The 25896-nt window shown below is 44.4% G+C and overlaps 1 protein-coding gene across 1 annotated transcript in view; it reads left to right on the top strand.

Moving 5' to 3' along the window:
* Window positions 1-5117, top strand: part of LOC124795574 — a 261713-nt gene extending 256596 nt beyond the window's left edge. The window contains exon 12 of the mRNA XM_047259646.1: window positions 3421-5117. Coding sequence (XP_047115602.1) covers window positions 3421-4658 — 1238 coding nt within the window. The 3' untranslated portion in view covers window positions 4659-5117. The remainder of the gene's footprint in view (window positions 1-3420) is intronic.
* The last annotated feature ends 20779 nt before the right edge of the window (window positions 5118-25896 follow it).

Genomic DNA, 25896 nt, shown 5'->3' with positions numbered 1-25896 from the left:
GAACTCACAGCTCATATCAAAGTCGTGATCCCAATATACAGGGTGGTTATAACTGAGCGTCGAGCCATTGTAAACGGAAAACTATTTACAATATGGGTATCCAACTTCATACGAATTACGTTGAGATTGTGCATTGCAAGATTTGTATTGTTAGTGGCTAGACGTGCTGTTAGGCGCCGGTATTGGTACGATGATGTAGGAATGAAACACAAGCGTCAGTATGCAATACAGTTCCAGACACTCAACCTATCAGTGGACAAGGTGAGCAGGGCTTTACTCATTAAGCTGCTTTATCAAAGCAGTGGCAACATTGCTGCTGCTCTTCATGAGTAACGATGTACTGAAGGAATATGGAGAGGTCCTCTTTCTGCCCTGGGGATGAAGAACATTATCCAGCATTTCGAATTAACTGGTGACTTGGGAATCGCTCCTGAGAGAGGCTGACGGCCAATTGCGCCACCAATTGTTGAAGTAGTTACTGTTGCCATCGATGAGAAGGCTGGACACAATGCGTGATTTTCAACTGGTGCACGAGCTGTGTCATGACAACGGAACACTGCATGGTCCAACATTGTTACAGGCCGCATTAGAGCAAACTATGGTGCCGTTCTAGACCATCGTGACATTGAGCAACGTTTGTAGCCTGGAACGTAAGCATGGTACCCAATTAACAAACGTTACCCTCTCATGTGGAAATTAAAATTTATATCTTTCTATGGTTTATTGGTTATTTGTCTTGCACATGTGGGTCCAAATGTATCCACTAAGTTTCCACAGAGGCCCTCTCAAGCAGCGAACTTGATTTACAGTCACCCTACACATAAAAGATTCACAAAAAGTGTGCCGTGGTTGCATCAGAACAGACTTAACTATCGGATGGTAGGTATTTAAAATACCAACGGCCTTGCGACAGTGGTGACACTACTTCCCGTCATATACTGAAGTTAAGCACGGTGGGACTCGGCTAGCACTCGATTGGGTGACTGTCAAAGTCTTCCGAGGGCTATTGGCAAATGGGGTAGACTCAGCCCTTGTGAGGCCAATTGAGGAGGTAGTTGACTGAGAATTAGCAGCTCCAGTCACGGCCTGGACAGCGGTGTGCTGACCACGTGCCCCTCCATATCCGCATCAAGTAACGCCTATAGGCTGAGGAAGACGCGGCAGTCAGTCCGTACTGTAGGGGTTCCTGAGGGCTGCTCAGATAGAGTTAGTTCAGTTTAGGTATTTAAAAGAGGTGTAAACCAAAAAGTATAATTTCTATATTTTGAACAAATGAAATCTGATACAGACAGTGCGCGAATCTAATACTAGACTTGTTGTAATTCTTCATGCTTTCCCGGCGATCTGTTGACATCTTGGATATTCGAGAATCCATCCGGATGTTCGCGTCGTTCTCGCACGGTATTTCAACAGCGTGCCTCGCTGTCTTCTTCAGGTGCTACCTGAGGCTGGTCCTTGGGTCGATCGAGTCCAGTATTTATGCCTGGAAGGAGCTGGGCGTTCCCTAATCGGTCCGCGCCCAGTCGAGTGTTCCGTTTGTGGTCCGCGCCCGCCAGACTCAGCTTCAACGGACCTCTCCAGTCGCGGATGTTCCGACTGCCGTCCGCGCCCGTTTTGGCCGTCGTGAACAGTTGTGGTCATCATCTGAAGTGTGTTAGACCCGATCTGAGATGTTGGGTACTCTGTCTCATGGCTGTTACCTCTGATTTCCACTTCTGTTTCGTGCTGGGCGCTCCATAATAGGTCCGGGCCGCGTCGTGTGTTCCGTCTGCGGTTCGCGCCCGCCAGACGCAGCTATATTGGCATATCCAAGGTGTCACTAGAATTGTTGCTATTAGCAATAGGTCGTCCACTGTAGTCAGGGCGGCACCAACCTGCAGTCATCTTCAGCAGAGCCGATACTGAACCACGAGCACAGTGGGCTGTGGGGAAAATGGCGAGTGTGTGTTGGCTGTCTTCCGTGTAGGGCAAATTGTTACAAATAATATACACTACACCACGAAGATGACGTACTACAGACACGAAATTTAACCGACAGGAGGAAGATGCTGTGATATGCAAATGATTAGGTTTTCAGAGCATTCACACATGGTTGGCGCCGGTGGTGACACCTACAACGAGCTGACGTGAGGAAAGTTTCGAACCGATTTCTCATACACAAACAGCAGTTGACCGGTGTTGCCTTGTGAAACGTGGTTGTGATGCCTCGTGTAAGGAGGAGAAATGCATACCATCACGTTTCCGCCTTTGATAAAGGTCGGATTGTAGCCTATCGCGATTGCGGTTTACCGTACCGCAACATTGCTGCTCGCGTTGGTCGAGATCAAATGACTGTTAGCAGAATATGGAATCGGTGAGTTCAGCAGGGTAATACCGAACGCCGTGCTGGATCCCAACGACCTCGTATCACTAGCAGTCGAGATGACGGGCATCTTATCCGCATGGCTGTAACGGATCGAGCAGCCACGTCTCGATCCCTGAGTCAACAGATGGGGACGTTTGCAAGACAACAACCATCTGCACGAACAGTTCGACGACGTTTGCAGCAGCATGGACTATCAGCTCGGAGACCGTGGCTGCGGTTACCCTTGACGCTGCTTCGCAGACAGGAGCGCCTGCGATGGTGTACTCAACGACGAACCTGGGTGCACGAATGGCAAAACGTTATTTTTTCGGATGAATCCAGGTTCTGTTTACAGCATCATGAAGGTCGCCTCCGTCTTTGGCGACATCGTGGTGAACGCACATTGGAAGCGTGTATTCGTCATCGCCATCCTGGCGTATCACCCCGGCGTGATGGCATGGGGTGCCATTGGTTACACGTCTCGGTCACCTCTTGTTCGCATTGACGGTACTTTGGCCAGTGGACGTTACATTTCAGATGTGTTACGACCCGTGGCTCTACCCTTCATTCGATTCCTGCGAAACCCTACATTTCAGCAGGATAATGCACGACCGCATGTTGGAGGTCCTGTACGGGCCTTTCTGGATACAGAAAATGTTCGACTGCTGCGCTCGCTCGCACATTCTCCAGTTGTCTTACCAATTGAAGACGTCTGGTCAATGGTGGCCGAGCAACTGTCTCGTCACAATACGCCAGTCGCTACCCTCGATGAACTGTGGTATCGTGTTGAAGGTGCATGGGCAGCTGTACCTATACACGCCGTTTGACTCAATGCCCAAACGTATCAAGGCCGTTATTACGGCCAGAGGTGGTAGTTCTGGGTACTGATATCTCAGGATCTATGGACCTAAAGTACGTAAAAAAGTAATCACATGTCAGTTCTAGTATAATATATTTGTCCAATGAATACCCGTTTATCAACTGCATTTCTTCTTGGTGTAGTAATTTTATTGAGCAGTAGTGTATTTTGTTTTATTGTGGTGATACATGTTGATAATAAATGTTCTGCACATCAGCACTACCGCAGCAGCAGCAGAAGCAGCCGCCACAAGAAACAGCTCTGCAAAACCGAGAGGCTGTAGCTTCGGAGGACAAAGAGAGGGCGGAGGAAGAGGAGGACGAGAGGGAGGACGAGGAGGCGCAGCTGCGCGCCGCGGCGGAGGCGGCCCGCCGGCGCCGGATCGCCATGGCGTCGCGCCAGGCGTCGCTGGAGGAGGAGGCGGCGATGCGGCAGGCGGTGTCCAGCCACTACGGCGAGCTCATCAGCGACCTGGCGTCGCGGCGCTCGCTGCGCCCGCGCGCCTACGCCGCGCTGCTCGACGCCGACCAGCTCAAGGCGGCCGCCGACGACGCGGAGCGCCGCCAGGCGTCTCCCGTCCCGGAAGAGGACTCCGCCGAGGCCGGGGAGGATCGCGCGGAGGAGGAGGCGCCGCCCGAGCACGAGCTGAAGGGCATCCTCAAGAGCGCCAAGGTCGCAGAGCCCGCCACTCCAGCAGTGGCCAGAGCGCCGCCGCGGCGGATGTCCTCCGAGGAGAGCGGCCCGGCCGAGGAGGAGGAGGAGGAGGAGGAGGTGCAGCAGAGGTTCCGCGAGGACACGCCGGTGGTGCGCGAGCGGCTGGGCGGCGCGAGCCCGCTGCGCTCGCTGGGCCGGTCGCCGCTGCTGCTGCACCAGCTGGGCCGCAGCCGCTCCTCCGAGGACAGCTACAGCTACGACGACGACGAGGACGCGGGCCCGGCGACGGTGCCGGCGCGCTACCACCTGCTGGAGGAGGAGGAGGGCGGCCGCGAGCCGGCGCCCATGCACCGCGACGACGGCGCGCCGCTGCGCATCCCGGCGCGCGCGCTGGCGCGCTCCTCGTCGCGCGAGGAGTCGGACGACGCCGACCCGGAGCGGGTGTACCGCGAGCGGCTGGAGCAGCTGCGGCGCGAGCAGCGCGAGTGGGAGGCGCGCCGCCGCCGCGAGGAGCAGCTGTGGCAGCTGCGCCGCCGCCAGCTGCAGCTGCTGCAGCCGCAGGCGCCGCCGCCGCCCGAGGTGGTGCGCCGGCGCGTACGCTCGTGGTTCGAGTTCCTGAGCGACGCGGCGCTGCTGGGCGTCGCCTGCTGGCTCTACCTGTTCGTGGACGAGCTGCTGGTGGTGCCGCTGCTGGTGTTCCTCGTCTACGGCCAGCTCAGCGCCGCCGTCCGCCGCCGGCTGCCGCGCCTGCCGCGGCTCCCCTTCCGCCGGCGGCAGCCCGCACCGCCTCAGGACCAGTAGCTCTCCTACAGACCGACACCTCTGTCCGACGTGTTCCGGGATCGAGAGTTCTGAATCCGCTCTATTTATTCGTCAAGATGGTTCAAGTTTAATTACACAGTTGTCGAACTTTTTGGGGCCACTTGTTGACCTGTCACCTGTCGGCTATCACCACTGGATCTCCCTCCGAGGTTTGCCGAGCGATTCGTCGGACGTTTCACCGGGCATTCTCAAAGAATCGACCTCCACTGCTACTTTTGTATGTCCATCCTTTTAGCAGGAGGTCACTGGGACGATGGCCGTTTACTATCGTGACAAAAAATAAAAAAACTTACAGCCATCCTTACGATTTCAATTTATACTGGAACAAATAAGCCCTCGGTCACAAATATTAAGTCAAAATTGACCTGGTTTCGACGCTACTATGAGCGTCGTCTTCAGAATTAGACTAACTGTTCTAAAACATACTAGGTATATAGTACACTAATAAAATTAAAGTTTTTACTGACTGGAAAAGATGCAGTACTTACAAGTCACATATTAAGAAAGATCTGAGCCGGAAAGGCGACGTCATGAACAGTTGTGAGATGGCGAGCCGCTAAGGGCTGCTCGTACTGTGAACAAGGTTGCAACGAGACTCTTTTATTAATGTACTATATACCTAATATGTTTTAGTACAGTTAGCCTAATTCTGAAGACGACGCTCATAGTAGCGTGGAAACCAGGTCAATTTTGACTTAATATTTGTGATCGAGGGCTTATTTGTTCCAATATAATTCTGACACGGTCACTGAACCTTAGCAGCTATGTTCAAAGTTTTAGATTTCAATTTATTTTGTCGCTACCAGTTTCAACACTTTATTGGGTCATTCTCAGGCTGTCTTTGATGCGGTACAGGTTGATATGATCCCCGTGCATAACGCATCAGTTACCAGCATTACTCGATACGAAGATAATGTGTTGATGGTTGGAGTGCTGACACATTATCTGCGTATCCAGTAATGGTGGCAACTGATGGGTTATGCATGGGGATCATATCAACCTGTACCGCATCAAAGACAGCCTGAAGATGAGGCAATGAAGTGTTGAAACTGGTAGCGACAAAATAAACTGAAATCGTAAGGACGGCTGTAGGTGTTTTTTATTTTTTTGTCCATTGCTACTGGCGATGACAGGCTCGACTCCAGTCCACCACCAACAATGGAGATTGCATCTTTCAGACTTCCATCATCTTAGCTGGCGTAACGTCAGGAAAATCATTAATCAAACTTCGGACGAAGATCCAGAGATGAAAGCAAATAGGCAGTATAAAAGTTTAGTTATTTTGCTTCGTGAAATATAACTGGGATATGAATAATCTATGTAGAAATGGAAACAGCGACTTCTACAGACTACAAGCACAGCTTATAGTCCATTCAAACCGTTTCCCATCGCTGCACCGAACATGAGCAGCACATCAGCCACAGAAGTCTAGCGAAATCTGCTGTCGGAAAACACAGTCTTACGGATAAGCTCAAAATTTTGTGTCAGCAGACACGCGTTCTCCACACACTCCAACCGACTGTCGCTTCATAATCAGAAAGGGTGTGCCTCAGCTACATTAATGAAGGCACAGGATTCACATTGAGCACTGTCTGGAAGTGGGCACCAGACAATGAATGTCTGTGTGATAATTTTTCTTCTTTTAACTCTACACCCAAGGAGTAGAGCGGTCTCTTTGACATGGGCCTGATACGTATTCACAGTTCTTTTCAGCAAACATCCCAGAAGGATGCAAATGTAGCAGCCGGAATCCCCACTGGGGACAATTGGGAGGGCACTTCAACTTCTCGCATTCGCCTAGTAACCAAGTGAAACCTTCAGAAAACCTTGACCAGAACCAGGGAATTAAAACTCTTTTAACTTACTCAAAATGAAAATTTAGCTACTGTTTATTGTCGCATATGTATTTTTAGTGTGCATGTGTGCCACTGCATATGTCTTTATTGTTGTATATTTGTTTTTGGTGCGTGTATGTGACACTGTACGTGTGAGACTGTGTAGCATGTTGTCCCATATCATTCGTCGTCATGGAGAGAAAGACGCTATTGAGTGACATTTCATCGTTGGCGTCAATAGAATCTATGACCGTAGTGGACACTACTAATTCTGTTACTTTTTCGGCAGCCATTGATTTTACCAATAAAGACAGAAGTGGTTATTGTCAAACGCTCAGATTTTCATAGTTAATTAATGCAGCAAGCACATCGAGAACAGTATATGCACGTTATGAATTACGTAGATTATTTATATCCAATTTATATTTCATAAAATAAAAGTGTTTAACTGGGGTTTATCGTCTTAAATAACCCCATGACAATTCCAGCCTTTTGTAAAACTTTTCCTCGAATGGCGAGGGTCATAAGCAGTTACTAAGTCCCCGTTATACAGCGTACGAACTTCATTTTTTTTTAACATTTGTCATCTAATTACGGCCCATGACCTACAAACAAAAGTCGACCATAGAATGGTTTACTTGACATACAACTAACTAAGTACTTCAGTGAATATTTGATTACAGTTTTAAACCATAATTGTATGGCCACTTAGCATGAACACGTAAATCTTATCCAATATATCTATTCTTGCCACAGAGAAAGCAGGCCTACTGACTTCTTTTTTATTTAACTGGAAACAACCTCACCAACAACAAAACCATTCGTCAAGAAACAAACATTCTTGTAATAAGCACTCTAAAGTATGATATTACACCGCAACAACTTTAAACCAGCGTGCCGTACCTGTTTACGGTGGGGACGATCACTCAGTTGTCCGTGAATCGTGCAACACGGATTGGTAACTGCTTAGGTCCATCAGCTGCAGCGCCTTTGTAAGCTGTCTGTCGAAACACTGAGCAAAAAATAAAATCGTCGAGAGACTGGACACTCAAAAAATGTACCTCTACTTTCAGACATCCGCTGTGTCTTGCAGCACCATATTTCTAAATAATAATAACAATAATAATAGAAACAGATCTCTGTAATGTCAGTTATTCTCGAATTTTCCTGCGTTACTTGGATTTGTACTTCTGAAATATTTTCTTGCATGTCTGAAACACTTTCTCATTTATGCATGTGGTAGGCAAAATTCTAAAACCGAGAAAAATTTTTCTTGAATTTCTTTTTCGTGATAATGTGTATTTAGTACTCTTTGTATCCTGAATACGTAGACTCTAATGAGCTGCAAACACCCATTGACCATAAAGTTATGTATAGATTTCATATGTACAGTTATATCAAGAAATCACTGGTTATTTCATCCTCCCTTAAATATCAGTGTTTTTCTAACGGAATTATTAAATATTCACTCTGTCAGAAACAAAGCCTAGAGCGAGAGAGGCATCGTATCGAATTCTGTAAGTTCTGTTTTTTTTTCATTTTTCTCTGCCATGTTTATCACATTATATTTGTAAAAGTGATCCATTTACATTTTAAAGCAAATTACAGTTACTCCACAAATTACGAACACCGGAGGCCACTGTACAACTGGACTGAGACAGGGTCGTTCAGTTCAGATTTAATCGAAAACTGTATTGCTATCGGCAGTTTTTGGAGATGTTCTGACTCTTCCAGATACATAGGGAAACCATATTACAGTTCTCAGAGCCTTCCCGGTACGTGGCTACTGGTGTTAGCGTTCACAGTGAATTTTAATTCTGGGTGGCGAAATACGAATTCCTCCGCGTATGTAGAGCTGCCAGAACGTCATGAGGGATGCAGTTCTCTGTTATTCACAGCTGTCGAATGACCCGAGTAGCTGTCGTCTGTATATTTTAAGCCAACCTTGTAGTATACCTACACCTCCTCATCTAGCCATTGTACTTCAGGATCTCCCTAATTGGTTTCCGTCGTTAACTGATGTCATATTGACAGCCCTGGACGGGCCCGTGTAGCACAGTACACCCACCCACGTGTGTCATCATTTGTGTGTTTTGTATAACGTAACTGATAACGTGGTTACTTCCGTTTTTGGAATTGGTGATAGCTCTAAAAACAGTTCTCTGTCCCTTTGGTGGCTAAATCAAAGGAATCCAAACACTGCCGCAAATGACGATTTCCGTCCTACATTTTTTTTCCTTTTCTGTTTATCATTAGTAGAATATCGTACTTTCCCGGTTGATGTCATGTGAAACTGCTCATTGTGGTAGCACGGCAGCTAACACTTTACAGACGTTCTGTCCAAGAAATGTACACTGAACGATTTGCGGTAGAAACGTATCATTTGTATCATCGACACACTGTAACAAAAAGAACAAATCTAGCGTTTTAGCAAGAGAACATTATATTGGGAGAAGGACTATGGAGTAGCCTATTCTTCTTGAGACCTAATTAAGACTTTACTACCAGAAGTAAACTTTTTAATGTCACTTGGAATAAACCGTAATATTCCCTTTCTCGTGTATCGTAACGACATTTAGTCTGATGAAATTTATTGTGCTACTTCATTATTTTGGCGGACAGAATAATCAGATACATAAGTAACTAAAGGGGGGAGAGATAGGTGAAGGGGGAGGTGGGAGAGGGAAATGAGGAACCACCGAGAGTTTGCGCAACAGTAACAGTTCTTAACACCGAAGAACCAAAATATCAGCGATTGTGAGCTTAATTGCTGACTGCTCCTTTGTTCCGGGAGTGATCTGCACACATCGATCGGCGATTCCGCTTGGTTTGACTCGCGCTACCGTGCATCCTTTTTTTCATGTGTGCCTGCTTTCTTCTGCAGACAACAGCTTGAATGGCCGTTGTCATCTCCACGGTCTAATTAAAGAGGGAACCTGCAGCCAGCGTTCAGCACAACAGAAATAAATACCTGTGCCCTCACTCACAGTCGGCTATCTTTAGCGCGGTCCGCGGCGACTAATCCCCTCGAGATTGCTGCAGCTCGCTCCGACCGCTGGGCCCAGGAACATGGTTCGCACCTCGCTCGCTACGTCAGCACTAAAACGTGACGTTTCTCTCCCATTTCATCCCAGCGAATATCTATCTGTTTGGATGGAGGCAAAAGATCTCTACACTGTGAGCAAACACAATCTCGTCGTTATTCGTAGCTGGAAACGAAGCAGCGAAATACGTAAAACTGACTTTTCAGTTACGTGTTCAGCGTCGTAACTTCTCCCTCCTTCTTGCTAAAACTTGCGTGGCTATTCTGTGCTAACCGCTCCACACTGTGTGCTGCACGATATAGATAACTACAAATGAACGATAACGGGAAACGCTGGTAGCTGCCTGGATCGCAAGTACCACGCTTCTGTCGCAGTTTCTATGACATCTTACGGTCGCGAAAGGTAAACATGGCACCTCTAACATTTGTAAATCGTTAGTTAGTTCTCTGTTTACATTACCTGCTCTTGTAATGAAAGACATCCTTAGTGCTTAATTCCTTCCGAAAATAGTTTCTTCATCAAGGAAAGAGGAAGGCTTGTCAAACTGTCTGCAAGTATGTGCATGACATTTGTAAATTATTTGTCTTGTTTGTAAAATAAATTACGAGAAAAGTACTCTTGTTGTTTTATCTAACAGTCTTCGTACAGTTTATGGTAATCACCCGTCAGCAGCAAATTGCAGGCACATCGCCGCTGCAGTGGATGCAGACTGGAGTCCGTCGTACGCCGAGTACTGTTGTCACATGTAACACTATAAACCACCAAGTGTTTCCACGTTTGTCGTACACCAGGAATTTCAAGAAATAGAGAGTCTTGGGACGAAGGAGGCATGACAACATATAGCAGCGCAAGCATTTGACAAACTTCCTGCAGATTAATACAGAGTGTCGAACCGAATCGCAAACCTATGTCTTTGTATCAATTTAGGAAGCTGAAGGTCATACAGACGGATCATAGTTACTTTTTACGAATTCATGTATTTTCTGGTAGAATTTTCAGAGTAAGTGTAATGTGTTAGAAATTTTCTTCCCGATTCTACGTAAAAAATTGCTGTCTTGGAATTCACTTTGTCCCTGTCACTTAGACGTTTTCTCCGCAGCCAGTTGTACCACAAGTGCGACTCGCAGATTGTTAAAACTGTTAAAGCGCATAACACCCACAAACCGAGAATCAACAAGACTGAAAGTCTTTCCCTCTTCCTCTTGGTAATAGCCAATGCTTCCACAACAATATCTGAATCTCCATGTCACGGGAGTCTTTAAGAAATAATAATCTACACGTGCCTCTGCATCTGTTTACATGTGCCGTTGCTGCTCTACTCCTAAGACCACCGTCCACAATGAAACAACGGGCCTTACTGCCATTATGACTCTATTTTGTTTCATTTATTTATTCTGTAACGACCTCCACGACTTCACTGGTACACGTACGTGTTTGGCGGAGAGTAGTGAGTACAAGTCTTATTTTCTGATCTTCCTGTTCTCTGTGCTCATGATACGATCAGAAAGCTACGCCGCCAGCTCTTTTGTTAATGCTAGAATCACTTTCCCTTTTTAAAAAAAATGCTTCTTGCTTTAATATTCATGGCGCTTACGTCATAAATGAGGAATTTTCATGGACGATGTAGAGAGGAACACAGACAAAAGATAAGTGACTTCAGCTCGACAAGCCAAAATGTGTAATAAATGTTGAGTCCAGGTTAGAGACGCAGTCAATTTAGAAGAAACGTTCGAAACGGAAGCTGCAAGCACAAAATGTGTTTACGACAAACTGGAAAGCTTTCAGGGCACTAAGGAGATTGGTGATGATGGACCACATTAGGGCCTTCTAACAACAAATATAACAACTTGCATCTGCAACCAAGTGGGACAGAAGCTGTTGCCACAAATTCAGTCGGCGACAAGATGGTATTTATAAGCGGTCATTGAGAACGCCAGTTAACAGGAGACGTTTTGCAGTGTAAATTCGTGCAACTAGACTACTGCTTCGAAAACCAACGAATTATGAATAGTGCGAACGTGGAGACATGCTGACGTTTCGAAAAAAATGCTAAATGTTTTCAGAATAAAGTTTGTTTGATCTACAATATCGTTTCAAAGTTCAAGTAGCATTAAGAAACATACACTCATCAGCAAGAACACTATGACCATATACCTAATAGCTGGTATGTCTACCTTTGGCACGGATAACAACGGCGACCCGTCGTGGCATGGAAGCAGTGAGACCTTTGTAGGTCGCTCGAGCGACTTGGCACCAAATTCCCGTGAATTCGGGGCAGGCGGCCAACGAGCTCTGACGCCACATTCAATCACATCTCTGACTTGTTCGATGAGGCTCAGATCTTGCGAGTTAGGGGCCAGCACACAAACTAGAACTCGTCACTGTGTACCTCGTGATATGTTATTCCTTTGATCGAAATTAAACACACAACCAGTTTGTAGTTGCCATACACTTCTTTATTACAAACACACGCTCTTAATGAAACTGACAGTAACAACGATTATAATAAAAGGCACCTGCCCTACAGAACCACCATCCGGACTCAGATTGAAACATTAATCCATTTAAGTCCGACAGACACAGATCTTTCAGAATGTACTCAACCAATTTTCACTAATTAAAACAATGTTCATGAAACCACCATTAATCAAATTTAACTGACATAACTGAATCACACAAACCTTTTAAACATGCTTCCTGACTTACATAGAAACTGGCTTTACCATAACATATCAAATTCTAAAACTGCTTCCAACAACTAAGACATCTTCCATGGACTGATCTTAAACAATTCTAACAAATTAAAAGTATTATCAGATTAATACACTCAACTAGGCTTCTCTTTAGTATTACTTACAGCGATGACGTTGACATTTCACCCAAAGAATATAATAATAACATATTAAATAGTCTTAAAAATGGGGCCGTTTCAATTTTACGTTGAAAATTAGTGATGGACGTGAGCAGACCGAAAGATTCTAACAGATACAGGAGATCCACGGACCAGAAGGTGAAGTAGAGCTATACTCGAGCTACAATTAAGCTTCCCGAAATCCACAAAGCTCCACCGGAAAGATGGAATCGCAGGACACTAACAACGTAACCACAGACACCGATCCAGGTCCTTAAATTTCCGCCGGCCGCGGTGGTCTCGCGGTTCTAGGCGCTCAGTCCGGAACCGCGAGACTGCTACGGTCGCAGGTTCGAATCCTGCCTCGGGCATGGATGTGTGTGATGTCCTTAGGTTAATTAGGTTTAAGCAGTTGTAAGTTCTAGGGGACTGATGACCACAGCTGTTAAGTCCCATAGTGGTCAGAGCCAGAGCCTTAAATTTCCCTCTTCCACCGTGATACCCCAATTGGAGTTTGCTCGCGTCGACCACTGCCAATTATCTGAAACATAAACACATCAGCGGCAGGCAACATTCTGACGCATCAGATACACAAAACATATCTGCCCAACTGGTTATAAATAAACCTCTAATTATACACGGCACAAAATGAACCCAAGCAGAACCAACCTACGTGACCACTTGCCCTGTAACGGCTCTTAAAATTTGATTAGCCAATTCTCTAGAACAAACAAATAAAATAATAACGTAGAAAAAGGAAATAGGGAAAATTATTTCGGCCCGCTCTCGAACGCCAGGTACAGACTTATGCACTACTTGGTATGACCTCTAGCTACGCATTAAGCACGGCTTCATGTCTATTTGTTGTGCGCAGCTAGCACTCCCTTAAATGACGTCAGCATATCAGGCGGCCAGACCAAATATAGTGAAGAGTAACTGAAACAATCAAGATCGTTTTCAGTGCACTCGGGTATTCTGTTAACATAGACAGAACTCACCAACGAACAATTCGACGACTCCAGTTCATTCGCTCTGAGTAACACGTAACAGACGCGAAGGAAATCTGTCTTTCAAATCTCAAGGAAATCCCAATCACCGACGGCAGCGGACCTCCATTCCAACTGCTGAACACGCCGCAGCAGCTGCCCACGCTCCTCCGTCGTATCGATTCGGTCATTCGCCAGCTGCATGCATCCACAGCACCACATGTCACTGTCACTCACACAGCTGATACCCACCTCCAGCCCCGGCAGAGTGCGCGCGCCGCAGTTAAATAGCCATCCGCCAAAGATGCGAAGAAGACAAGCAGGCATCGAAAATCGACTCACAACGATCGGGATGACAATCGATGGAGACTGACGCCAGCAGCGCACCTGCTCACCTCGAACGAGCGCATCACACTTCTGGCGTTGTGACATGGCGCATTATCTTGCTGAAAAATGCCTTTGTCGACGGGAAACGTGATCGTCATGACGGGGTGTATGTGGTCTCCAACCAGTGTACGATATTCCATTACCGTCATGGTGGTTTGTACGTGCTGCGCTGGACCCATGGATGCTCACGTAAATGCTGCCCACAGGCAGCGTATCTCCGTTCCACAATACAGGTGTCAAGGATCTGTTCCCCTGGAAGACGATGGATTCGCGCTCTCCCATAATGAAGAAGATATCGGGATTCATCTGCTCTGCGACTACGCCAACGTCCAGTGACATAGGTCACTTGCCCATTTCTGTCGTAGTTAATGTCGTGGTGTTAACGTTGGCTCATGCATGGGTCGTCGGCTGCAGAGGCCCATCGTTCAGTGCACTGTGTGTTCAGACACACCTGTACTCTGCCCTGCATTAAAGTCTGATGTTAGTTCCGCGCCACAATTCGCCACCTGTCCTGTTTCACTAGTATGACCAGCCTACGACGTCCGAATCTGCAATGAGGGGCGCCTCCCCAACCCCACGACGTCTGGACGTGTTTCGACCTTGCTTTCGCCATGTGTTGAAGACACTCACCACAATAGTCCTCGAACCCCCGACAAGTCATACAGTTTCCGAAATGCTCGTTCCAAGCCTCCGAGCCATCACAATCTACTCTAGGTCAAATTCAGATAGATCGCGCGTCTTCCCCTAGCTACAAACGGACAGCACGCTCACTCATACTACTTGCGCCGTGCTGGTGTCTCACAAGCAGTCACGCCTCGTCAAATGGCGCTGCTACCGACTGAATGCTATTATATCGATAGCATGTTAGTGGTCATAATGTTCTGGCTGATAGTGTAATTGCTTGCTGTGAACAGAAACAAAAATGGTTCAAATGGCTCTGAGCACTATGGGACTTAACATCTATGGTCATCAGTCCCATAGAACGTAGAACGACTTAAACCTAACTAACCTAAGGACAGCACACAACACCCAGCCATCATGGGGCAGAGATAATCCCTGACCCCGCCGGGAATCGAACCCGGGAACCCGGGCGTGGAAAGCGAGAACGCTACCGCACGACCACGAGACGCGGGCATAAACAGAAACGTTCCAGCTACTCTATCTGATGTAGACGCACTATCGCATCTGAACTGATAGCGAATCTCTCTACAGAACGTCTTACAACGAAAAGTATATCATCGATCGCGTCACGTACGTTGTCAGGAGCACTTTGATCGTGTACTTCATAAATAACATTATAGTATGGGAACTATACCAAGTTCTCCAGATAAATACGACACGCGCGATCCATCTATGTACACACATGCTCATAAGTTAAGGATCATTGCAGAATGTGGTGCCACACAACGTGGCATTACACAAAACTGGCGCTAATAGCATAGGCACATAGGAAACACACGCGACACAGATCTGTAAGTCCACGGTATTAGTTATAATGGTTCAAATGGCTCTGAGCACTATGGCACTTAACTTCTTAGGTCATCGGTCCCCTAGAACTTAGAACTACTTAAACCTACTACTTAAGGACATCACACACATCCATGCCCGAGGCAGGATTCGAACCTACGAGCTCAGCGGTCGCACATTTCCAGACTGTAGCGCCTAGAACCGCTCGCCCACTCCGGCCGGCTATTGGTAATAAGTTGAGAAAACCGTCCCCAAACACATGTGCTAAAAAAGACCATGTTTCCTGCGCGTGTAGGTTGGCCGGTGTGGCCGTGCGGTTCTAGGCGCTTCAGTCTGGAACCGCGTGACCGCTACTGTCGCAGGTTCGAATCCTGCCTCGGGCATGGATGTGTGTGATGTCCTTAGGTTAGTTAGGTTTAAGTAGTTCTAAGTTCTAGGGGACTGATGACCACACTTGTTAAGTCCCGTAGTGCTCAGAGCCATTTGAACCATTTTCGCGTGTACCCCGACATCAATACGGGATATGATCACCATGCACACGTACACAGGCCGCACAACAGGTTGGCATACTCTGGATCAGGTGGTCGAGCAGTCGCTGGGTTATAGCCTCCCATTCTTGCACCAGTGCCTGTCGGAGCTGTCGGAGCTCAAATGGCGCTGAGCACTATGCGACTTAGGGACCGATGACCGTCGCAGTCTGGTCCCTTTAATCCCCCAAACCAACCAACCAACTATGGGACTTAACGTCTGAGGTCATCAGTCGCCTAGAACTTAGAACTAATTAAACCTAACTAACCTAAGGACATCACACACATCCATGCCCGAGGCAGGATTCGAAGCTGCGACCGTAGCGGTCGCTCGGTTCCAGACTGTAGCGCCTAGAACCGCACGGCCACTCCGGCCGGCACTGTCGGAGCTCCTGAAGTGTCGTAGGAGTTTAAAGACGTACAGTGATACGTCGACCAAGAGCATCCCAGACTTGCTCGATGAGGTTTAGATCTGGAGAACAGGCAGGCCACTCCATTCGCCTGATGTCTTCTGTTTCAAGGTACTCCTCCACGATGGCAGCTCGGTGGGGCCGTGCGTCATCATCCATCAGGAGGAAAGTGGGACCCACTGCACACCTGAAAAGGCGGACATACTGGTGCAAAATGACTTCCCGATACAGCTGACCTGTTACAGTTCCTCTGTCAAAGACATGCACGGGTGTAGAGTCGTGCTCAAAAGTATCGAACGACCTGAATTGCATTTCGCCTGATTCGAATGCAACCCACATAGCGCAGTTGTCTAGCAGGTCCTCTAATCGCCCCCGGTACGGTCGTTTGACTATTGAAAATGGTTCCAACAAGTCACCACTAGAAAATACTGCTCTGTTTCGCAATAACTCACGATGTAAAGTAATAACAAGGTACTACAAATATCAGGGAACATCTTATCACAGATAAGACGGTTCTTCAGGCTTGTAAGCTCACATTTATTACAATAAATGACATACATGAAATGTTACCACTCTCATTATTACCTCAGATAGGTAACTCAATTAGTAAGTTCGTCGTATTCATGATTTCCTCTTCAAAATAGCATACCGAACTTATTATTTAACACAAAATGACATTAAAAATTTAAATTATTCACAAGCAGCTAGTTGAAAATATGTATGAACTTCAAATGACACGACGAACCGTCTCGATCAGCATATGGATTCAAACCCAAGTCATGCAGACTAAGCAAAGACTTCGTGACTGACGGAAACTAAGAGTCATTCCTCACTACGCATACAGAGAGTGACATACCTCGATTTTAGACAGTATCAGTTAGCAAATATCAACTTTAAATTACATAACGTAAACATTGTTAACGGACGCGAATTCCTATCGAGCATCTATTGTCCTTGTTAACGAACTACGAGAAATGTTAAACAGTGCTTCTTCACAAGTAGTAACTTACTTGAAATGCCGTGAGGTACAGCTTTGTGTTGGACAGGGATTCGAACCCAGAACCTAATTGGATTGTCATCGAAGCACAATCAACTGTGACATATTGGATTTTCTCGGCAGTAGCTAAATGTTTTAACTGAAATGACGAGACGAAACATTAATTTTTTCTTTCCCAGAACTCCAACCTGGCACCTATCGCTGTTATATTCTAGAGAAAACGAACGTTAAAAATGGAAAAATGGGTTCGTTACACCAGCAGCGACATGGGAGCATGTTTGAACTAGAAATAATACGACAAAGAGTTCAGTGGTGACTGGGAATCGAGCCCCACACATATCGTTGTTCACTGCACACAAAGAAACGTCAGCTACCGAATTTTTCTCCACCAGCAGCTCAGAATAACATCCTTGAATTTACAATGATTTCGCAAACAGTTCTGTGTCTCACTGGGGCTCAAAAACGTCAGATACCGTTAGTGTCGACAACGAATGAAAATACATTAAAAATCAAAATTACTACCCACCAACAGGTAGGTGTTCTCATGCTAGAGCTTGATAATACATAATGAAAAACTAGTGCCGGGACAGGATTCGAACCCTTTCACGTGCAATATGTGGAGATGTTGAGGAATCTGCAGTTTTGAACAAACAACAAATTGCAGTCGAGCTCTATTGTCACGAAGGGATCAAATTCCGCGTTCAGGGCGATCTGAGTTGCGTTCCCAGATCAGAACCAATTTCATCGACATACAGAAGCTCAAATAAAAGATGGAATAAGTGTCCTGTGACCCTACATAGCATTTTTCGTCAGTAGAAACAAATAACTATTATAAGAAAGGTTACTGTTGATAGAGTTTCTACGTGTCGCGACTCCTGACTTTATTGTGGTTCAACCTAACGTCTACTTGGTAGAGAAGGAATATCATGTTTAACATGAATGTCTTCACTTGACGTATCCAGAAGAGAACAGAATCTGTCTCTCCTTATCAAAAATCATCAGGAGAAGTTGGTATCAAACCCAGACCATAAGCATCAATCCAAGAGACCACCAGATTCCCTTCTTTATCATTCATTTTTCTACCATAACAATATTGCGCCACACTGGATGAGAATTCTGACACACAGACTCCCCGTAGTGGTTTGCAGCATGTTCAGTACAGTCATTTACTTGGTTGACCGAATCGCCATGAACCAGCTGCCTCGGCTACCCAGTGCATACATTCGACTCTATTTGTAATCACCGAAATAAAATCACGTAACTGACACCTACACAGAACTGCCAACAGTGTAGGATGCAGAAATTTAAACAGCAAGTAATCCTTTCAAGTTGATCTACTCTATTGCGCTATCTGTTTGTTAAAAACGTCGTGCAGTGCAAAAGAAAAGCAGTAACTGTCTGTCTCTCAGAAGTCTAAAACGCCATACTGCTGTCTGCTGAAGTTACCGATTTAATGGAACTTTAAACATAATTCGCTTCACCTCTCAACCCAAAATAGTCGAATGCGAAAAAGGGCAAACTTCTGCGACATTTTGTTCTTTTCAGGTGTAATAGATGGCCAGGCTGCAGATGCATCTCGAAACTTTTGTATTATCTATGGGGAGAGCGCCTCGTCCCAAAATACGTCAGAAAAGTATTTTCTACATTAGCTGTCTTGTGGAAGTGGCATTTTATTCTTCATAAAACCTTGTTTGACAGCTTTTACTCAGAACAAGTTTTCTACATGCATGTAATCAAGTAACTGCATGTGTATTGTCAGACTGTTATAGATAACATCAGAGAATTCGCATATATCGTTGATGATTAATTTCTCTCTCATGTTAATTAATGTTTTAACAACACTAAAAGAAACCGTACGAAAATTGTGCACTGTATTATAAGAAATGAAATAAAACTACCCACGATAACCTTACGACGAAAGTCTGTTTCAACAAAACTGAGTATCTGTACACAAGCGTGCCTCTATCGGCACGAATTAGTAAAATACTAATCACGTAGATTTAGATTAGGTCTTTGTTTGATTAGTATTCTGTGTCATACTCAAGTGGTATGCAAATATGGCATTTCATAAATATAGTTATGTACTCCTAGAAATCCAAAATTTGTTTGTCAGCACTGGAAAGAGGCGTTACCTGTTGTGCAGCATTGTAAGTTTTTCACCATTGCAGTATGAGCCAAAAGTATTTTCTTGCGATTTCCTTATCGATGTGTGATCTGACTGCTTGTATCTCTTTCACAGAAGGGATAAAAACGTTACAGTCAGCAGGACTGAAACCGCAAACCATAACAGACGCTTTGTCTCCGGTTACCAAGTTTCCACAGAGCTAGGGAAGAGACATGTGGATAGGTCTTCTCTTACCAGACCAGTAGTGGCTAGAACTCGTAAACCGCTATTTAGAGGACGAGATTAGATGTGATGTTCAAGTGCAACGGCTCCCCTGGGCTGAAAACCGTAAACGTACAATCTTTTGTTACAGCTCAAGCGCTAATAATAACTCAGATTATTCAATGGAAATGGCAGGAAAAGTCAAGTGAACTTTGAGGCTTAATTCCGTGCACACCAGGAAGTAACTCATCAATCACAGAGTTGCCAATATGCCTTGCCTTGTTGCCAAATCTCAGTTACATTACTAGCAGGAAGAAGACGAAACGATGTGATCCTACAGTGGGCTGGGAAGTGACCATACCTGACGTCTCAAAGACGTGGCTGCTACGGCCTGGAATACGTAATCCGTCTGATTCACATTTGGGTTTAGGGACTGGAGCGTAGTTACTAATAACACTCAGAACTGAATGCAAACTAAGCCATAAATCAGTAACTCTCATAGTTGTTTTGTATATCTTTCGGGAGCGTACTCAAAACTAAGGATATCGTTGACGAACGTTCTCGTGCCTCTTCGATTGTCGAGCACAACAAACAAATAAAAATAAAAAAGACTATGTGCTTGTGTGTGTGTGTGTGTGAGTGTGTGTGTGTGTGTGTGTGAGAGAGAGAGAGAGAGAAAGAGAGAGAGAGAGAGTGAGGGAGAGAGATAAAAATAAAAAGGAATGAGAGAGGAAGTAAAATATTGCTGCAAAGAAACTGAATCACGGTTGTAAAGAAATCTTTCATTAAAATGACACGTTCTACATTATTACGAAATGTCGTATTCATGATCTATGGAACAAGTATTAATCTAATCTAATCTAAACGAATCGTATTTCTGACTAGTCATGAAGAGGCACGAATTACAGAAATTTTCGCCAATATCAGTAGCCAAATCTATCTTGAAAAAAAAAGACGACAGTTTTTGTAATAAACTGGGACTCCTTTAAAGACCCTTTCGTCCCTGTTAACTAACCACGAAAGATGTGTGATATACCTCCATTCAGAAGGAACAAAGTGTTCATGCATTTAAAGATGAAGCGCATGATGTGAAGTTCTGTGACGGAGATACGAACCCAGTACGCAATCGGATTGTTAACTAAGTAAATTCTAATGCTACGTATCGGTTTTTCTTACCAGCTGCTGGATGTTTGAATCTAAAATAAGGATACAAATTTTTGTGCCTGAGCGACAATCGAACCGCACACCTACCGCCCCATCTCTATCACCCACGAACACTGCTTAAGTAACACTTGCTTACTCACCAACAGTAAGATGTGTGCGTGTTTGACCAGTAATAACGACACCTATTGCGATTGTTGGCAACACATGAACAGACATTAAAAATGCACGTTAATTTTCACTAGCAGACTGGTATGCACGTAATAGGGCTTGAAATGAAATTATGAATATTTTTGTACTGGATCAGGATTCACACCCACTTACTTACCTTTGGAGGAGACCTACAGAAGAATGCAGTCTTGGGAAAAGGAACGAAATGATTGAACTATACTGTTCCGAGAGATTCAGATCCTCGAAAGATGAGATACGAATTCGAATCACAGCAAAGCACCAAATTTTTCAACGTCTCTAGTTCAATCAACTACAAGAAAACTGAGAGCACTGTTACTTTAAATGGCTATCGTTTCATCAAATAAAATAAAATTTTCTAATGCAAGTAAGTTTCCTGGAGACCTGCTTCAATGGTTATATAGAGTACAGTCACCCACAATGCGACAATCTTCCAAAGAGGAAGAACCATGAGCCTTAACCCATAAGTGAATATTAGAATCAGAATTTACCTTAAGACGTCTACGACAAGTCAAAGATAAGAACCCTCACCAGAGATAATAATCTCAGATACAGGTATAGTACGGTAAGCCAAAATTTCACGAGTTTCAAAGGATTCCAAACCAGGTCTCCCTGCACTGTTACATGCAACAAAAGCAACAGTAATCCAACCATTACCAAGGCTGGAAGAAGTGGAACTTTTCATTAGAGAAAAATTAAATCTCGCGCCACAAAACAAGGTAGGCCCATTTGAGCAGTTTTACCTACTCCCCTAACAACATTCTTCCCCTTACCTGTAGATGCAGCAGCACCAAGAGTGCCGTCCACATTTACAAGTGTTTTGTATACGAGCAATCGTCGGCGACGACGATAACAACGTTTACGAACCATTGTAAGAAGCAGTGCCTCAGTGGCTATTCACTCACACAAGAGTGAATGCGCTGGCAGGACAGTTTCAGTATCTTAGTTTACATGAGGATTATATAGCACGAGTCATTCAAATGGAAAGGGAATATCAAGCGAATTTAGCAAGTCAATTCAGTACCATACGTGGAAGTGATTGCACTGTCACAGTGTTGCCAAATGTTTGTGACGGTGTTGCCAATTCTCAGCTGTGCTAGGAACAACTCAGTAGAGGTATGTGAGGAGAATCCCATGCTCATGTCGTAGCAGGATACGGAGAGGAGGCGTGTGGTTTGGTTAATATGCGGCGTTTTCTCCTACCAGTTGTGTCAAACATTCCGGTGTATAATTTTCCATAACGATTACAGTTTCCCACAAAATATATACAAATAAAACACTTACCTTGTTACTTTGTGACAAAAGATTATTTCAGTACAATAAAAAGTTTTTGGAAATAAACTTTTCCCACCTGTCACAAAAAGTAAGATAACAAACACTATGCACCTCGAAATCGATTGCATCTGTGTGCATTCTTGTGATCATACAGGTAGAATTTCATGAATTTAACGAGAATGTAGAAAAATATTGGTGCGAATGGAAGCTGTAGGAAACACAGTTAACTAATTATTCTGTGCCTTGTAATAATCAATTCATTTGAAAATTCAGAAGAGAAGAAACTAAAAATCATGCCCATTAAGACAGAAAGTAAAGTGCAGATCTGCGCTTTTTCATCTTCCGATCTATACAAATAATGTATACTAACCAGCGTATTCATTGCTTTCGTAATGTTTCCCTCTTGTTTAGTCTTCTAATGATGAAGTGGATCCACACTCATGAGTCTGATTGTATCCTTCCATCTACTATCTTTGTGTGTTACTACTCTGTGTTCAAAAAGCAAAATATTATGCCTGCTCCCACAAGGTATTAGAACGAGGTCGCAAGAAGGCTAACGAATTATAATCAAAATACACCGAGACGCCAATTTGTCTGTCGTCATGGTGTTAAGTCAACATAACTAGTCGGATATTATTGCCTGTATCACCGGCATCCCGTTGTCGTCTGCTCTTACTGAGATTTTCATATTACCCTGAACATAAGACGCCGAGACAAATGTGTATATTCTCCGTGACGAAGCATCCCACATTCCATTCATCCTGAACCATTCGTAACGTGCATCGGCAGCAGTGAGTGATAGGAAATCTGTTGTGAGGTGACGAATAACAATGACAATGGTAGTAACAAAAAATCAGTAATCAAAGATGTTTACTGCATTACAGACGATTGTTAAGGATTAACAAAATAACCAAGAAAGACTGAGTGTTTATTTGTCACACTGCATAGGTCTTCTTACCTCTTTGTTCCTGAATTCTGTTCTGGTTGTTTGCAGAGAAAAAAGAAAAACCCCTGTAGCCATACATATTGCTGGTACAACGAGATACTACCTATCAACTATCCTTGCTTTACATCACGAGACGAACATGGCGTCACCGAGCTGATATTTGAAATACATTTCTGTTTTCTCTCTCTGTCTGCTCTCCCTCTCTTTATTTTTCTTTTTATTTTCTGGGGAAAGCACCGAGAAGCGCGAGTAATTAGCAAGTAGGCATATAATGTATTTACAGTTATTTTCATTGGGATACATAATGCAAAAATAGACATTTTAAGTGTATTATTGCGTAATTCCAACTATTGACAGTCTATTCGTGAGCTTGCTCGCATTCGGTGGGCTGAAACCCGTCACAAAAGCAAGCAAAACACAAATATTTCCTGCACCATGCGCAACACACAAACGAAAGAGAAGACGGCAATGGGATGCCGGTGATGCAGGCAATAGTACCCAACTATTTCTACCTACTTAACACCATGACGACGGACAAGTTGGCGTCTCGGTGTATTTTAATTATAATTCGCTAGCCTTCTTGCGACCTCGTTCTGATACCTCGTGGGAGCAGGCATTATTTATTGCTTTTTGAACACCGAGCAGTAACACACAAAGATAGTAGATGGAAGGATACAACCAGACTCATGGGTGTGGATCCATTTCATCATTAGAAGACTAAAAAAGCGGGAAACATTATGAAAGCCATGCATACGCTAATTTGTGTACGTTATTTGTATAGATCGGAAGACGAAAAAGCGCAGATCTGCACAGTACCCGCCTCTGACCTTTAGTTTCTATCCACACCCATGAATCTGATTGTTTCTTTGTATCCTCCCATCCACTAAAATTAGATTTGAGAGCAACGATAGCTACAGCGTTCGAAGTATTCATATTATTGTATACGTGTGTGTAAATGTCTTCCAATGCCCACTCAAAGACAAGGATACACAGCCCTAGGTACTGTATTATAAATACGCCTCGCTTTGTGGATGAACTCAGACTTAGGCTGATAATCATTTTGAATATTTGGCAGTACTGTACCCGTTGGTGTTAAACTCGTTTGCAAACCAATGATTCCCACAGCTACAGGAACACTACTTGTGATACCTCTTAGACAAAATACTTATGCAGTGCTATAAGACGAAAAGATCGACCTGACACAAACTGTGGGAAGTTTGTCTCACAACCTGCTTACCTGGATAAAGAGCTCTTCCTATTTGAGACATCTGTGAACGATGCTGCATAAGACGATTTAAGAAGAAACTACATTCCTTCAGCTACGACAATGTTTAAATAAATCGTCTTAACGGCACTAAATCGTGGTTTGTGAATCGTTTGCTGGCTGTACTCTGCCGCATTTCGCTGGTTGGAAGGCAAAAAGCTTACTGTCAGCATCTGAACATTACTGTTGTCAGTATGATGTTGCACTGCCCAGGGTCTGTAATGATAAAGGGCCCGTTTAGGTCAGGCATATTGTATACACAAGTGGAAGAGAGAGCACCACTAAATTCCACAATCCGCCTGCATTGCATACACACATAAATTACTGTTACAGTGTACTATTGGTGTGAATTGCATATTTTCCGGTGAAAACGAGCACTGGCAAACAGTTTTCGCCTCATTAGGTTACTTAAACTGGTGTCACTCTGAGCTACAATTTATTGTCAGCGACTAAGTATAAGGTCAATGAGTCGGATGCGGGTTTTGCAACTGTGAAATACTTTCCTGCATTATAGAAGTGAAATTTGTATATGAACTAATAATGCGAAAATTTTGAACTTGGATAGCTTACAATGAAAGTCTTTCTGTTTATTGCAAAGGAAAACAACTGATTTTCTAAAACATTCTCTGCCATACACAACTTGAAACAGGTCACGTCGACCAAATCTTGTAGAAGAACTGACAGCGACGTATAACGGAAGGCAGTAAGATCCCTTGGCTTTTGGTTTTACAGTATTCGACAGCCATTTCTAGGCGCAAGTAAATTAAGAAAGGCAGCGCGTTTTTGTTATCAAGTAACGTCTTCATCAATTACTTTAGTTTTAATGTAATCTGCGAGTAATTGCTGATGTTTGATATTAACATGAAAAGGACTCCGTACACAGGGAAAGAACCTCTTCTTGGGCAACTACTTCTATAATGACCAAAAGGCATTAAATGACCTTCAAGCACATGTGTTCCAGCAACGGTATGAAGAAAATGATGGTAACATTGACTGTAATAATCGAATTATCCGGTAACTCCACACTTCACAGTGGATTTTCTCGAACTAAGAAATTTGCTGAATTAGTGAATATTTCAAAATGGCTTTACATCGAGCCTATGATGCCTAGAAGAGTCTTTACATCCTGCTGACATGAGAATAGCATAATTTCCACGTCAGAAGATTGCTTCTACTTAACCATTTAATAGACTCGCATTTTTTCCACCATGACTAATTTTGTAAGCTAAGCACATCATCCGTTACGGCACATTCCTGGGGCTGGGAAATGTGCCCACAATGGTCTGGTGGAACGAACTATCACAGGAGCAATGCGTGGGTTCAGGCATTTACTTTTAAGAGGCACAAACAGATTTACTTTACCTCTGGTAACCTCAAGAGAAAGACGTTATAATCCAGAATCTGCATTAAACATCACGTTCCTTCACTACCAATTGCGCAGAGCCGGTTTGCGTTGGGAAATGACATAGGCGGAAGCCATGGTAAACAGAAATACTGTCTCCAGGAAACTTACTTGCATTAGAAAATTTTATTTTATTTGATGAAACGATAG

The sequence above is a fragment of the Schistocerca piceifrons genome, chromosome 4 (assembly GCF_021461385.2).
Source record: "Schistocerca piceifrons isolate TAMUIC-IGC-003096 chromosome 4, iqSchPice1.1, whole genome shotgun sequence".
NCBI lineage: Eukaryota > Metazoa > Arthropoda > Insecta > Orthoptera > Acrididae > Schistocerca > Schistocerca piceifrons.
Note: the sequence above shows the minus strand (reverse complement) of the source record. Positions and strands in the feature narration are given on the sequence as shown.